General features: G+C 67.0%; 2 protein-coding genes across 9 annotated transcripts in view; both read left to right on the top strand.

Annotated features, from left to right (window-relative positions):
• Positions 1–1,226, top strand: part of R3HDM2 (R3H domain containing 2) — a 106,238-nt gene extending 105,012 nt beyond the window's left edge. For all 8 annotated transcript variants that reach the window (XM_084610625.1, XM_084610628.1, XM_084610627.1 and 5 more), the window contains one exon: positions 770–1,226. In XM_084610625.1, coding sequence (XP_084466751.1) covers positions 770–1,116 — 347 coding nt within the window. In that variant the 3' untranslated portion in view covers positions 1,117–1,226. The remainder of the gene's footprint in view (positions 1–769) is intronic.
• Positions 1,227–2,098: 872 nt separating this feature from the next.
• STAC3 (SH3 and cysteine rich domain 3) lies at positions 2,099–11,667 on the top strand. The gene is made up of 12 exons (XM_084610183.1): positions 2,099–2,122; positions 4,757–4,823; positions 5,698–5,950; positions 6,549–6,646; positions 7,255–7,330; positions 7,442–7,539; positions 8,398–8,464; positions 8,707–8,756; positions 9,081–9,172; positions 10,067–10,118; positions 10,537–10,674; positions 11,157–11,667. Exons 2-12 carry the CDS (start codon positions 4,758–4,760, stop codon positions 11,253–11,255), a joined length of 1,089 nt encoding a protein of 362 aa, XP_084466309.1. The 5' UTR covers positions 2,099–2,122; position 4,757; the 3' UTR covers positions 11,256–11,667.
• The last annotated feature ends 2,812 nt before the right edge of the window (positions 11,668–14,479 follow it).

Below are 14,479 nucleotides of genomic sequence, written 5' to 3'. Positions count from 1 at the left end.
GCCGCGACGCACTCTGTGCCCTGACAGCTGCAGAGTACGGGCAGCTCGGCCTGCGGGCACGGCCTGGGCACGGCCTGGCTCTGCCCCCTGTGTGGGGCTGGCACAGGCGGGTGTGGTTCCGTTCTGGGCCAGGTCAGAAATTAACCACGACCCCTTGGCATCAGCTGCCTCTGCCCTCCGCCGGGAGCTGGGTTTGCCCTGAGTTCGGAGGCACCGGTGTCTGGGACTGGCCGTGCTGCCCAGAGAGGCTCCCCAAGGTGCCCCCCAAGGAGCCCTGAGCGCTCGGCCCCCCCTCAGCTCTCCCCACCCATGTCCCCGGGCCCGAGTCTGGCTCCAGGGTGGGCTGATAGAGGGGAGGCAAACTCTCCTGCCAGGGAACGTCCTGTGCCCCGGGACAGGCTCTGCAGGGCTGCATGGGACGTGCATTGGCCCACCCACCGCAGGGAGAAGGGGGTGCCCTGGGGCATGAACTGCAGGGACATCCCAGCTCCCGCCTCTGGGATTCAAGCAGGGACCGCTCCCCTCCCAGAGCAAAACCCAGGCATCCTGGCTCCCAGCCCCCCCACGCTAACCTCTAAGCCCTACTCCCTCCCAGAGCCGGGTATGGAACCCAGGAGTCCTGGCTGCCCTCTCCCCCTGCTCTAACCTGTAGACCCCATTCCCCTCCCAAAGCCAGGGAGAGAACCCAGGAGTCCTGGCTCCCAACCCCCTCCCTCCCTCCCTGCTGTCACTGGTTCCCAGCCGCTGACCTGGCCTTGTCTCCCCGCAGTGCTGGGCCGGGTGCTGGAGGTGACGGACCTGCCCGAGGGCATCACGCGCACCGAGGCCGACAAGCTCTTCACCCAGCTCGCCATGGCCGGGGCCAAAATCCAGTGGCTGAAGGAGACTCAGGGGCGGCGCGGGGCCGGGGGCGGCGCAGGCGACCACCACGGGCCGGCGGAGAACGGCCGGCACCCGGACCTCGCTGCCTTGTACACCGTGGTGGCCGTGTTCCCCAGCCCGCTGGCCGCCCAGAACGCCTCGCTGCACCTCAACAACTCTTTCAGCCGCTTCCGGCTGCGCGGGGCCAAGAAGAACTACGACCTGCGGGTGCTGGAGCGGGCCAGCTCCCAGTAGGCCCCCGCCGGCCCGGCCCCACCACCCCCCCGCCGGCCGCGCGCCCGGCCTCTATTTATATGGACACAATGAAGAGATGAGAAATTGATGATGATTGGGGTATTTTTTTTTTTTTTTTTTGGAGTGGAAGAACATTTCCCCCCCCTCGCCCCCCGGTAACGTGCCCCCCACTGCCCCCCCCCCGGACACGTGTCTCGTTTCGCCCCGCGTTGTGCCGTGGCGGGCACCGCGTTCAGTTGCACACGCAGGTGTTGGCTGGGTCTGGTCGCTGTACAGTCTATTTAATCCGGGGGGGCGGGGGCGGCGGGGGTTTGGTTTTGTTTTTAAATATAAAAAAAAAAAAAAAAATCGTCCATCACTTTAAAGCTGCTTCCGGTTTCTGTGCCCAGCGCGAGGGGTTAACGCGAGACGTGCCCCGCTCATCTCTGGGACCGCCACCTCTTCCCCCCCGCACTGTACCCCTCCTGGGGTGGCACCAGTGGGGGAGGGGTGCTCACGGGGGGTGGGTGTCGTCCCCACTCATCAGCAGGGCTAAGGAGCAGGCCTAGACACCTAGTAGGGTAGGGCCGAGCCCCCCCCAGTCCCCCTCCATTGGGATGGCAGTGTGGGGCAGTCCGGTGGCCCTGGAGAGGATCGAAGAGGGATGGCTCCCCGCTGAGCCCCATAGCCATCCGTGCCCAAACTGGAGCCTCCAGGAACTGGCACCAGCAGACCAGAGCCCCTGCCCGCGGCATCGGCCCTGCGGCGCTGAGCCGGGCCCCTGGGGGTGGAGCTGATCCCGGGCCCTGCACCCCCACGGCACAGAGAGAGCAGGCCAAGCTTCGTGGCCTGTGGGCTACTGCTACTGGCCCTGGCTCGCTGCTCCGCCAGGCCAGGCTACGCTCGCCGTGGGAGAGGAGCGAGGCCCGGCACAGACCTCACGGCAGGCCCAGCGTCGGCCTGCAGCGCTCCAGCCTCCCGGGGGCCGGGCCAGCCCCTGCGGTGACGGGCAGAACGCACCAGAGAGGTAAGAGCCGAGTGGAGGGGGCAGGTGGGGGATTCTCAGACCAGCCTGCAGCAAATCGCTCTGCCCCTGGGCTGTACCGCGGGGGCAGCAGCCCTGGGGCTGAGCAGGAGGGGGGTGTCCCTGGGAGGGGCCGTGCCCACCTGCGCCCCCCAGGGACGATAGAGTCTCAGGCTGGAGACCAGCGCTGCCCGCCGCAGAGCAGCCAGGGCCCCAGCCCTCCCCCTCTGTGGGGACTCTGGTGTTCGGGGTCAGCCTGGCAGAAGGGATTTCGGATCCACATGCACCAGAGCCTGACAGATTCTGGGGCAAACAGCCAACTCCTGGACGTAGCCCCCAGGCCTGAGCTCCCCACCCCGGGCGGCCTGGGTTGGGCCGAGTTCAGCAGCAGCTGGCCTCCCTGTCCCATCGCCCAGCTGCTGGGGGGCAAGGGGCGCCCCGGCTGCACATCTCCCAGGCCAGTGCGGGGGTAGGACCCAGTAACCCTGGAGCAGCCCTGCCAGGGGTTTGTCCAACTTGCCCCCCCAAAACTCCCAATACTGGGGATGCCAAAATGTCCCTGGGAGTCTGGCCCGGAGCCTCCCTGCCCGGGGCGTTTAGCCAATTGCTCCTTGTCCCCTGGGCAGGAGGAGGAGTCGGGCGAAGGCCTGGCCATGGGGCCTGGAGCCTGCTACAGAGCGGCTGCCCCAGTCCCCGAGGACAGAGGGTGTTCCCCACATGCGGGGGTACACGGACACAGCCCCCCATATGGTTTAAGCTTCCGCAGGAAGGGACAGGGTGGGAGCAATCCAGGGACAGGGCCTGTGATGGCAGCTCAAGGCGGAGAAGCTGGTGGGGGGCAGGAAAAGGGGGTGCAAGCGGCCCCCTGAGAACTGCCCCGCCAGGGCCTCCCCAGCGGGCATCAGAGCGGCTTGGGGCATGCCCCGTGTGTGCTGCGTTATGGGTATTGTCTGCAGCCCAGGGCCATGGGGAACAGAACACAAGCTGGAGCAGCCCCGAGGCTGCTCTGACTTGGGCCGGGCAGGGCCCCCCAACTAGAAGGACACAGAAGTGGCTTTACCCTGTCCCAGCCCGGTGACCGAACCTCAGGCCCTGCATGGGGGGGTTCAGGCAGGTCTGGGGGGCTTGCCTCACCGTCTGCCGGAGCCCGATGCCTGCAGGGAGAGAGAGCCTGCCAATATCTTGCTCCTCGGCCGCTGGGTCTCCCTGTTCCCAGGCAGAATCCTCAGAGCGCGGCTCCTTGGCCGGTGGCCATGGCCCGGTGCATCCCAGGGGCAGAACGCCCTTTCCTGTCCCCGCGGGGACATGGGAACCGAACACCTGCAGCCAGGGTGCCCGTCCCACCTGTGGCTGGGCTGGCTACCCTGTGCCCGCGTCCACCGGTGCCCGGACCCTCCAGGCAACCAGCCAGTGGCTCCCGCCGGCCAGGCCCGCTCGTGTGCAGGCTCCAATTTCTCGGCGTCAGCTTCCCGCATGGGGCTCAGCTGTTCGCTCCCCTCTCGCCCTGTCACTCCGTCCCCGGCCGGCAGCCGAGCGCCCCTGTGCAGCCAGGCCTGGGGGTCGGCGCTGGCTACTCTGGGGCAGCCGGGGCCTGTCGGCACTGCTCCTGGGGAGGATTTACCCAGCTGGGAGGGAGCCCGAAGCTCAGAGGTGAGTCTCCCCCCGCCCCCCCCCCGCCCCCGGCCTGCTGTCTTTCTCCTTTCCCCGGCTGTGCACCCATCTCAGACGCCCCCTTCCCTTCCAAACTGGGGCAGGGGGTCCGGCAGCCTGGGCCCCCAAAGCGCCCCCGGCCTCCGCTCTCAAGCGTTACACACACACCACGACAGACGTTCCTGCTGTAACATGCACCCCCGTCGCACACACACACACACGCTCGCACACACCCCTGCGACAGGCTCGCACACGCGACAGACAGACGTCCCTGCTGTAACATGCACCCGTCGCACACACACACACCCCCGCGGCAGATACACGTCCCTGCTGTTACACACACACGTGACAGGCATGCGTGCACACAACAGACACGTTCCTGCTGCAATACACACCCCTGTGACACACCCAGACACACGCATACACACCCCTGCGGCCGACACACGTCCCTGCTGTGACACACGCCCGTGACACACACCCACGTCCCTGCTGTAACATGCACCCCTGTGAGACACACTCACACACGCACGCCCCTGTGACACACACCCCCTGCAAGCTGGGGGAGCAAGGGCTCGTATGATGCCGGGAGCTTAAAATAGCGCCTGGGCCGGACGTGTGGGGAGCTGCGGGCGTGGCACTGCTGGGCACAGCAGAAAGGGGGCGATCGGTAGGCCCAGCAGTCGTGGGGCTGGGGCTGTCTCCTCTGGGGGGCGCGGTAAGGCCTTGGCAGAGAAGCAGGGCCCTTGCCGTGACGCCGACCGGTGCTGTGTAAACCCCCGGGCAGGTCGTTCGTCTGGCACCGTGGGCAGGAGCATGGGCCTCCACTGTGCCCATGGATGCCCCGTGCTGGGCCCTGGCGGGCGCTGCTGTGGGGCAGAGACGGGCACCGAGCTGGCTCATCCCGCGGCGCCCTCAATTGGCTGCAGGTTAGCGGGTGTTGCCAGGGGAGCCCCCGGGGCCCCGTGACGCCTCTGCTCCCCCTTGCAGCATGACTGAGAGGGAGTCCCTGGCGCCGCCAGCCTCGCCCGCGCCCGGGGGGAAGCCAGCGAGCAGGGTAAGTGCTGCCAGGGGATTGGCCTCGGGATGGGGGGGCTGGGAGGTTCCCCCCGCCAGCGCTGCCTGGCCCTCTTGGGGGGGCTCCTTTCCGGCCCCACTGGCTGCCAGTCGGGGGGACGCAGGTCCCTGTGTCCCAGTGGCTGGAACCCCCCCCCCCAAGTCCCGGGGATGTCATGAGTTGGGGGTGTCGGTGGGGACGTGGCCTGCTGCCCGCGTGCCCCCCACCTCCCCGTGCCCAGGTCTCCGCGGCCGGCACGCCCAGCCCGTTACGCCTGTGCAACGGGCGCCCTGCGCTCACTCCTGCAGGGAGGGGGCTGGGGGTCCTCTGCCAACGCTGCCCCCCCCGGCGCAGCAGGCCCCAGAGAGTGGGGGGCCTAGCGAGGGGGGCTGAGCGAGCTGGGGGGGCAGGGGGCAGTTGTGGGCAGCAGAGGAGGTGGCTCTGGCACCCACAGCAGCCTGGGGTGTGCAAAGGAGACAAGGGGGGGCGTCGCCAGCCCCCCCCCCCGGCTGCCCCCAGCCGTTCCCTCTGGAGCCAGGGCACCGTCTGGGCTCCTGCTGCATCCATCCGGGGCAGCAGCCTGGCCACCAACCCGCCATCAGGGCGGCCTCGCCTGGCCCCTGGGGCATGAGCCCGGATCCGGGGCTCCGTGCTGGGATGGGGGAACCCCAGGCCAGGTGCCCTGCTGAGGGCGGGGGGGGGGACCGAGCGAGGGGCTGGGGGGCAGGACTCCTGGGTTCTCTCCTGGCTGTGCCACTGACTCCCCGTGGGACCCTGGGGCAAGCCCCCGTTTCCCTCCCATGCCTCAGTTTCCCCCGGGGGGGGCGTCAGTGTCTCCGAGGTGCCCAGTGTCTCCCCCCCCCCGGCCCCCCAGCTCCAGGCGCTGAAGCAGCTGTTCCTGCGGAGGCCCAAGGAGGAGCCACCGGCAGAACCGCAGCCCAACGGGGAGCTGGTCAGCCCCACGGGGGGGCCCCTCTACTACTTCTACGAGGAGGAGGAGGAGGAGGAGGAGGAGCCTGAGCCGCCCCCCGAGCCCCAGAAGCCCGTCAACGACAAGCCCCACAAGTTCAAGGATCAGTACTTCAAAAAGCCCAAGTTCTGTGATGTCTGCGCCCGCATGATTGTCCGTGAGTGGGGGGCGGGGGGGGCTGGTTAGCCCTGGGGGGAGGGGTTGGGGCGAGGGGGCATGGCTGGGGAGGGGGGCGGTCCGGTGGGGGGGGGATAGGACGTGGGGGGGGGGACGTGGCTAGGGCAGGGGGCACTAGGTGCAGGAGGGGGGCATGGCTGGGGAGGGGGTATTTAGGCCAGAGAGGTAGGGAGCATGGATGAGGAGTGGGCGGGGGGCACTGGCCCAAGGGGGCAGGGGACAGGGTGGGTGGGGGGGACACACACCTTACTGGGGGGTCAGCGACCCACACAGAGGCAGCCCACTGGGACTCCGCCCCTCCTCCCCGTGGCACTTTGGCCAGTCCTGGGGGACAGTAACGTGGCCCCTGCTGCCCGGCTCGGTGGGGCACATGGGGGTTGAAGGGGCCCGATGGCCGCCCCCTCCCCAAGGAGACATCCATTCCCACGGCTCTGTGAAGCCAGTCACGGAGGGCGGGACACACTGCCCCTGTGCCAGCCCTGATCCCTGCTGGGGGGGTCCCTGTCCAGCCTCCCGCCCCCTCTCCCGTTCCATGGCTGGGACGTTTAATCGACCCGTCTTTGTCCCCCCTGCCCCAGTGAACAACAAGTTTGGCCTGAGATGCAAGAACTGCAAAACCAGCATCCACCAGCACTGCCAGTCCTACGTGGAGATGCAGCGCTGCTTCGGGAAGATCGTGAGTCCGGCCCAGCCCCCCTTGCACCAGTGGGGAAACTGAGGCACAGGGAGGGGAAATGACTCACTGAGGTCCCACAGGTTTAGAGGGTAGAGCTGGGGTAGAACCCAGGAGTCCTGGCTCCCAGCCCTGTCCCGCTCTAACCACCAGACCCCACTTCCTTCCAGAGCTGGGGTAGAACCCAGGAGTCCTGGCTCCCAGCCCTGTCCCGCTCTAACCACCAGACCCCACTTCCTTCCAGAGCTGGGGTAGAACCCAGGAGTCCTGGCTCCCAGCCCTGTCCCGCTCTAACCACCAGACCCCACTTCCTTCCAGAGCTGGGGTAGAACCCAGGAGTCCTGGCTCCCAGCCCTGTCCCGCTCTAACCACAAGACCCCACTTCCTTCCAGAGCTGGGTAGAACCCAGGAGTCCTGGCTCCCCTGCTCTAACCCATTGCCCCACCGCTCCAACAGCCAGGGATAGAACCCAGGAGTCCTGGCTCCCAGCCCCTGCTCTAACCACTAGACACGCCCCGCCCCCGAGCTGGGCTAGAACCCAGGCATCCTGGCTATGCAGGCATCTGTCCTGCCCCGGTAACTCCCCCGTTCTCTCTCTCTCTCGCTCCCAGCCCCCCGGGTTCCGCCGGGCGTACAGCTCCCCCCTCTACAGCAACCAACAATATGCCTGCGTCAGGGAGCTGCTCTGTAAGTACCAGCCCCTCCCCTGTGGGGGGCCACAGACCCCCCCTCCTGCCCCATAAGTGGAACAACCCGCCCCCCCTGGAACTCACCGCCCCCTTGTGGTGTCTGACTCAGCGGCAGCCAATCGCAGCGACCCCGTGTTCGAGACCCTCCGGACGGGCGTCATCATGGCCAACAAGGAGCGAAAGAAAGGGCAGGACGATAAGAAGAATGTGAGCTGGAGGGACAGGGGGGCCACGCTGGCTGGGGAAGGGGGTCCCCAGGGTGGGCGCTGATGTGGGGAGGAAGTGCCCCAAAGCCGAGGCCTGTGGGGGGCAGGGGTGGAACATCTGGCGCAGGCTGGGGGCGATGCCAGGCTGCCCTGGCATGGGGTGCTCTGGCGAGGGACCAGAATCTCCCTGCTGCGTCTTGGGGACCCGTCCACGGGCCGGGAGGTGAGGATCTGCGCCCCAAATGTTATGGCAGCCACTGGCATCCCGGCAGCCACACACAGCGGGTGGTTCCCGGGCTCCCACTGAGCCCCACTGCCCCGTTCCCTGCCCCCCACAATCCACCAGGACCTGCCCAGCCTCAGCGCCCCATTCCCTGCCCCCCGCAATCCACCAGGACCCTGCCCAGCCGCAGTGTCCCATTCCCTGTTAACCACAACCCAATAGGGCCCAGCCCGACCCCAGCGCCCCGTACCTGCCCCCCATTATCCGCCAGGGCCTTGCCCAGCCCCAGTGCCCCATTCCCTGCCCCCACCATCCCCTGGGCCCTGCCCAGCCCCTCGTTCTCTGCCCCCCACAGTCTGCCAGGGCCCTGCCCAGCCCCAGCGCCCCGTTCCCTGCAACCCACAATCCAATGGGGCCCAGCCCCCCCGTTCTCTGCCCCCCACCATCCCCAGTGTCCTGCCCCAATCCCTGTTCCCTGCCCCCCTCAGTCTCCTGGGACCTAGCCCAGCCCCAACGCCCCATTCCCTGCCCCCCCCATCCCCAGGGTCCTGCCCTCCCCCTGTTCCCTGCCACCCACATTCCTGCGGCGCCCGGCCGGCGCCCCCTCTCTAACTTGCTTCCCCGTCTCTCTTCCAGCCCTTGGCCACCATGATGGACGAGGATTCGGAGCCTGGGAAGCACGAACTGGGCAAACTCGAGGCAGGTGCGAGCTGTGGGGGTCTGGCGGGGGCCTGCCCAGCTCTGTGCCCCGTGATGCCAGGCAGGGCGTCCGGCCCAATTGTTTTCCTGCCACCCCCGCACCTGCCCTGGGGTCTCAGCAGCAGGGTGGAATTTGTGGGGTGTTGCCCACAGCCTGGGCCCTGGGTGCTTGGGGGGGGGACCCATCTGTTAACTTGGTAAATGAAACTGAACCCCCCTTTCTCCTCTTCCTTCCTGTGCTTCCAGGCAACCCAGAAGGGGACAAGAAGGCAGAGAAAAGCACCCCCGACGACAAGGTACCCCCTCCTGGACCCCCCTTGCACCTCACTGCCCCTGCCCCCTACTCCTGGGGTCACAGCCCCCTGACAAGGTACCCCCTTTCTGTACCCCACTGCGACCCCTCCCCCTGGGGTCACAGCGCCCCTACTGACAAGTCCTCTCCCATCCTCCCCCATGGGCGGGGCCCGGCTGCAGCCAAGCTCTGGGGTAGGAAGAGGCCGTGGGGCGCAGCCAGGGCAGGGCAGTTCCTGCTAAGAGCGCTCAGGGCCTGGCAGCCAGATGGTGCCCATAGTCCCTGCCCACCTGCCGCTGCTCTGACCCCGTTCTCCCGGCCCCCGCAGAACAAGAAGCCCCAGCCCGGCTTCCTGCAGACTCATTACTTCGTGGCGCTTTATCGCTTCAAAGCCCTGGAGAAGGACGACCTGGATTTCCAGTGAGTTTGGGGGGCTGTGTGTGACGAGCGCCCCGGGCCTGGCATGTGGCATTAGCCCCCGAGGGATGAAATTGTCCTTGGAGGCGCATCGGTCGCAGGGTCTGTCTCCGCCGGTTGGCATCCACATTATGCAGCTCGGCTGCCCCCCGGGCGCAGAACTTGCGAGCCCGGCTTCCAAACACCGCTGGGTTCAGACAGACGAAGAAATGCCAGGGGTGGGGGTCGTTCTGTGCCGTCAGCTCCTGAGCCGTTCGCACACGCTTGGGTCCCGTCCTCACGCCTGCCTGGGCCACGGGGAGAAACAGCCTCCCTTTTCCAGACGAGATCTCCCCTCGTCACAGGGCTCCGGGAGCTGGAGCTTTCAAAAGCTGCCATGGCCGCACTGCTTATAGCCAGGAGAACCACAGCTGAGATCAGGGCCCCCTGGTGCCGGACACTGGAGAGAGACCCTGCCCCCACTGAGATCAGGGCCCCAGGGTGCCGGGCGCTGCACAGACAGACCCTGCCCTGCCTGAGATCGGGGCCCCCTGGTGCCGGGCGCTGCACAGACAGACCCTGCCCTGAGCTCTCAATCCAGACACACAGGGGAAGGGGGGATTCCCCCAGGTTCATAGTCGGGGGGGTTCACTCCAGGTCACACAGGGAGTCGCGCCGAGCGGGGGATTGATCCTCAATCTCCGGGGGCCCAGCGCAGGCCCCATGAGCCCACGGAGGAGCGAATGCAGCGGCCAGCGGTTGAGGCATCTGTGGGGCTGGGGAGAGGCTGCCCCACCCAGCTGGCTGCCCCAGGGCCGTGGCGTTCTCGCTGGGGCTGGTGTCCGAGATCCCAGGGCCCCGCGGTGTCAAGGATGGGCCCTGCCCCGCAGTGCTTAGCCCGAGTCCCTTCCCTTGCAGCCCGGGGGAGAAGATCACGGTGGTGGATGACTCCAACGAGGAGTGGTGGCGGGTAAGGAGGGGTCTTCCCAGTCAGCTGGGGAGGGCTCCGGGGTCTCGGCAGCAGCGGGGCACACGGTGGGGGCAGCGACTGGGGGGATAGAGCTTAAAGCCGGTGGATCTTCAGCACTCACGAGGGTGAGGGGCTGCCTCGAGCTTCTCCCCAATCCCAGCCCGCAGCCCCCTGCTAGCCCAGCCCTGGGTTCACCCCCCAGCCCTGCTGGGGCCCCTCACTCCTGATCCCCAGCCCCTGCTAGCCCAGCCCGGGGCTCCCCCCATGCAAACAGCTTTGCCAATGTCCGCACCCCACAATCCCAACCCGCCGCTTGCACTGTTCCAGGCCCAGCATGTTGGGGGAGGGGTGGTGTCCTTGCAGGCTGGGCTGCTCCCAGTGACCCCCCCGCCCCCCTCCCCGGTGTGACTCCTTGCAGGGGAAGATCAATGAGAAAATTGGCTACTTCCCCCCGAACTTCATCGTCCGGGTGCGAGCGGGCGAGCGGGTTCACAAGGTCACCAGGTCCTTCGTGGGTAACAAGGAGATCGGGCAGATCACGCTGAAGAAGGATCAGGTGAGCACAGAGCCAGCTCCCCGGGGGGGCCTCACCCCTCCCCGACACGCCCCCCCAGCCCGGTCCTTCTGCTGCACAGCCAAGAAACACGCCATCCACCTCTGGCACCAGCAGCTCAGGGCATGGGTGCCCGGCCCCGAATCCCTGACGCCTCCGTGTTCTCCCCTCCCAGGGCAGGGGAGCCCAGCCCTGCACCCTCACACTGCATGAGGCCCAATCCTGCACCCCGATCCATCCCTCCCCCCTTCCATTCCCCAGCGGTCCTCACTGCCTCTCTGCCCCTGTTCCCCTCCACCTGCATGGATGCCCAGCCCTACGTCTCTGCCCCCGCGCTCCCTCTGTCTCCTGCTCTGCATCCATGTGCCCCACTGCATCTCCAACCCCAGCCCCACCACTGCCCAATGGGCAGCCTGCTCTGTATCTGGTTCCCAGTGGCGTCTAACCTGCCGCCCCTCTGGGGCACCCTCCTTCCTTCCCCCCAGATCGTGGTGCAGAAGGGGGAGGAAGTGAACGGGTACGTCAAGGTCTACACCGGCCGCAAGATGGGGCTCTTCCCCGTCGACTTCCTGGAGGAGATCTGAGCCCGGGCCGGTGCCGGCAGCGGTCTTTAGCCAAGGGGCGAGCGGGCTGGGCCTGGAGCCGCGCCTCATGCCCGAACACGGCCCCAGGGGGGGCATTTCCTTAGAGATCGCTCCTGGGGGCAGCTGCAGATGGAGCCCCCCTCCTGGGATAAATGCCCCGCGTCGCTGCAGGGAGCGGATCCTCAGCGGGGATATCGGTGCTGGGGTGCCAACTAGGCCATGATCCGTCAGCCGCCTTGGCCCGGGACGCGTGGCGGGCTGGGGCAAGCAGCAGATCCCTTGTTTGCTCTTTCCGGAGGATGGAAGCGGGGTGGTGGGGCCAAGGGGGGCAGAGAGGAGCTCCCCCAGGACATTTCTCTCCTGGCACGCTCACCGACGGGCAGAGGCGGGTGTGTGTGTGTTTGCACTTAGGGCTGGGGTACCTTGAGGTGTCTCCCTTCCCCGGGGGGTGTGTGTGTGTGGTGGTGGTGGGGGGGTTACCCCGGCTGTTGCTGGGGGTTTGCAATCTTGCTACATGTTGTCAATATACCCATGTTTCCCCTCCCAGTTTGTTCTCTCTGGGGACCCGGGGCGTGGGGGTGTCGGGGCTGTGCTCTGGGGAAGGGGCTGCACGGCTGGGGCTTGGTTGGAGATGCAGGGGTGGTGGCCTGGTGGCTTGGAGGTTTGCATGGGGCACTGCCTGGGGGCAGGGGTTGGTTTGAGCCACGGGGGGTTCAGAAGGGCGTGCACGTGCGTGGGGGGAGAAGGGTTTGCTGGCTTATGCCCCCTCCCTCTCTGTGCTCTGGCACCAAGGCCTGGGGGGGCGAGGCAGCTGTGCAGCCAGCAGGGGGCACTCCTGGCACAGCAATTGGCCTTTCTCTGCAGCTCTCTCCTTTCGGGCTCTCGGCTGGGCTCCCCCATTTGAACAGGGCAGGGTTTTGCATCAGTAAAACTCCCACAGCCTGGCTGCTTGGTGTCCCATTGTGGCCCAGGGAGAGGGAGGACTGGGCAGCGGGCCGGGGTGGGGACTGGCTTGGATCTAGCCCTGGGCATGAACTTGCTTCCCATCCCTGGCTGCTCAGGGTGACCTGAGTTTGCTGGGTCTCAGCTGGGGCCGGTGCGTGGGGTGAGCCAGCCCGGGGAGACCTAGGGTCCTCAATCCACCGTGAAACTGTCTCCTGTCGTATTAACCCTTGTCGTCAAATTCCCGAGTGAGCATTTCTTGCTGCCAGCGATCCGGGGGCCCCAGCGGGGTGGCTCACGCTCGTATCCCCGCCCCCGCGTGTCCATCGCGGGGTTTCCTGCACGACGCTTTAGCGCCGCTCCCCTGCCCAGGGAGATTTCCTGCCCTCCCTCGAGGCTGCTTTCCCGGCCCGCGGCCCCGGCCTCGGCTGCCTGCAGGACGGGCAGCTCCCACCACAGCACCGGGAAGTGGCCGCCCCGTGCAGCTCAGAGCCGAGCCCCATCTGGGCCTTGTCTCCACTGGGGAATCATGAGCACGTGTTGGTGACCCACATTAGCCAATGAGTGGGAAGCTGGGGCTTTTTCGGGGAGATCCAGGTGCCGAAGCTGGGATTGCAACTCCTGGGTAGCCGAGAGAGGCAGGTGGGGGCAGTGGTGAGAGTGGGAGAATGGGGCAAAGCCAGCTGGGACTTCTGGCTCTGCCACAACCAATCTGTGCAACCCTGGGCAAGTCACTTACTCTCTGCTGTATTCATCCTCACAGCCCCTGTGGGACACGAGACTATGAGGGGCTCTGGCTTGAGGCTTTATTGGGGCTGGGAGGGAGGGAGGGAGGGGGGCCACCCCAACACCCCAGAGCCAGCAGTTCAAATCCCAGCTCGAGCAGCCATCTCCATGCAGGTCCTGCCAAGCTGGGGTCCTGCCTGGAGTCAGGGGGAATGGGATTCCTTCCCTAGTTGCGCTTGGTGCTGTGTGCCAGGTTGGGTGCCCGCTCTGCCCCAGAGACAGCCGCATTGACAGGGGGAGTGACTCGGGAAATGGAAATGACCTGCCCGGTGAACCAGGCAGGAGCTGGGGGTACCCAGCAAGGGCGAAGAGCAGAGATCCTTCCCTCTGGCACCGGATCTATTTACAGCAGAAAGCGTCCCTGAGGGGCTGAGCCAGGGACCGGGCATCTTGTCCAGAATCCACAGCCACCCCGCCGGGGGGCCTGAAAGCCCAGAGCTGGGCTGCGTGCCGTCCAGCCCAGAACTGGAGCCCAGCCCGGACGGTGCCATGTATGGGTGCCAGGGGACAGGTGCGGCCGCCCCAGGCCTCTCCTGCCCTAGAGTTTGTTTGGTCATTGGAAAATTCAGGGCTTGGCTGGGGGGGGCATGCGGGGGCGAGGAAACAGGTGCTTCCCTGCAGGGCGTCTGATCCGGTGCCGAGGTCAGGGCCAGCACGGGGACAAGGAGCAGAACCCAGCCCCCTGCACTGGGGGCAGGGGGGTATCTTCAGAGCCAGCTCCTGGGGCTCGTTGATGCTCTTGCCCCCCGCCCCGGGAGGCCGTGGGGCAATGCAGGGGGCTGAGGGACATGTCCCCTCTAAGGATCCGGCCCGCTGGCCCTGAGTTGACAGGGGGTTGCCCCTGGAGCCTGGTGTTCACAAACTGGGGGGTCGATCTCCCTTGTGGCCACTAGGTGGCACCTGGGCCCTGCCCGTTGCTCTTCCCCAGCTGTAACTTGGCAAGTCCAGGTTCGGGGCTGGGTATGGGGCGAAGGAGGGGAGGCGTTGTGTGGGAAGGCAGCATGGGGGGAGCGGGTTCATGGCTCCCAGGGGTGGAGCCTGCAGAAAGGGATCCCTGCCCCCCCGCCCCCCCCGAGATGAGGGGTGTCCAACCAATCCCTGGGGAGATGGGCCCCCTTGTCACTTCCTGTCCCAAACTGCGCTGGGGCTGGGTTAAGAGCAGCTGCTCGGCCAATCCCATGCCTCCGGCCGCACCACCTGGCCAATGGAGAAACTGCCTCAGCTGCCTTCCCGACCACCGGCCCCGGGGACCAACCCACCCCCCGCAGTCGGCGGCCTCCCTGGGATGGGACCCTGCGAACGTGGGGAGGCTGCAGGCTCCCCGGGGGGCCCCTGCTGACAGCTGCTGTCTGCTGGGGTGCGCTCAGTCCCTGGGGCCCGTCCAGCCCTCACCCGAGTACTGCCCCATGGGATGGTGATGCTGTCGGGGGCTGGGCTGAGACCCCCCCCAAACTCATGTCACGTGGGCCCCCAGGCAGCACTCAGTGGCGGTGACT

Source organism: Lepidochelys olivacea, assembly GCF_965140295.1.
Source record: "Lepidochelys olivacea isolate rLepOli2 genome assembly, chromosome: 20".
Classification (NCBI taxonomy): Eukaryota; Metazoa; Chordata; order Testudines; family Cheloniidae; genus Lepidochelys; species Lepidochelys olivacea.
This window is presented reverse-complemented; position numbering and strand designations above follow the sequence as displayed.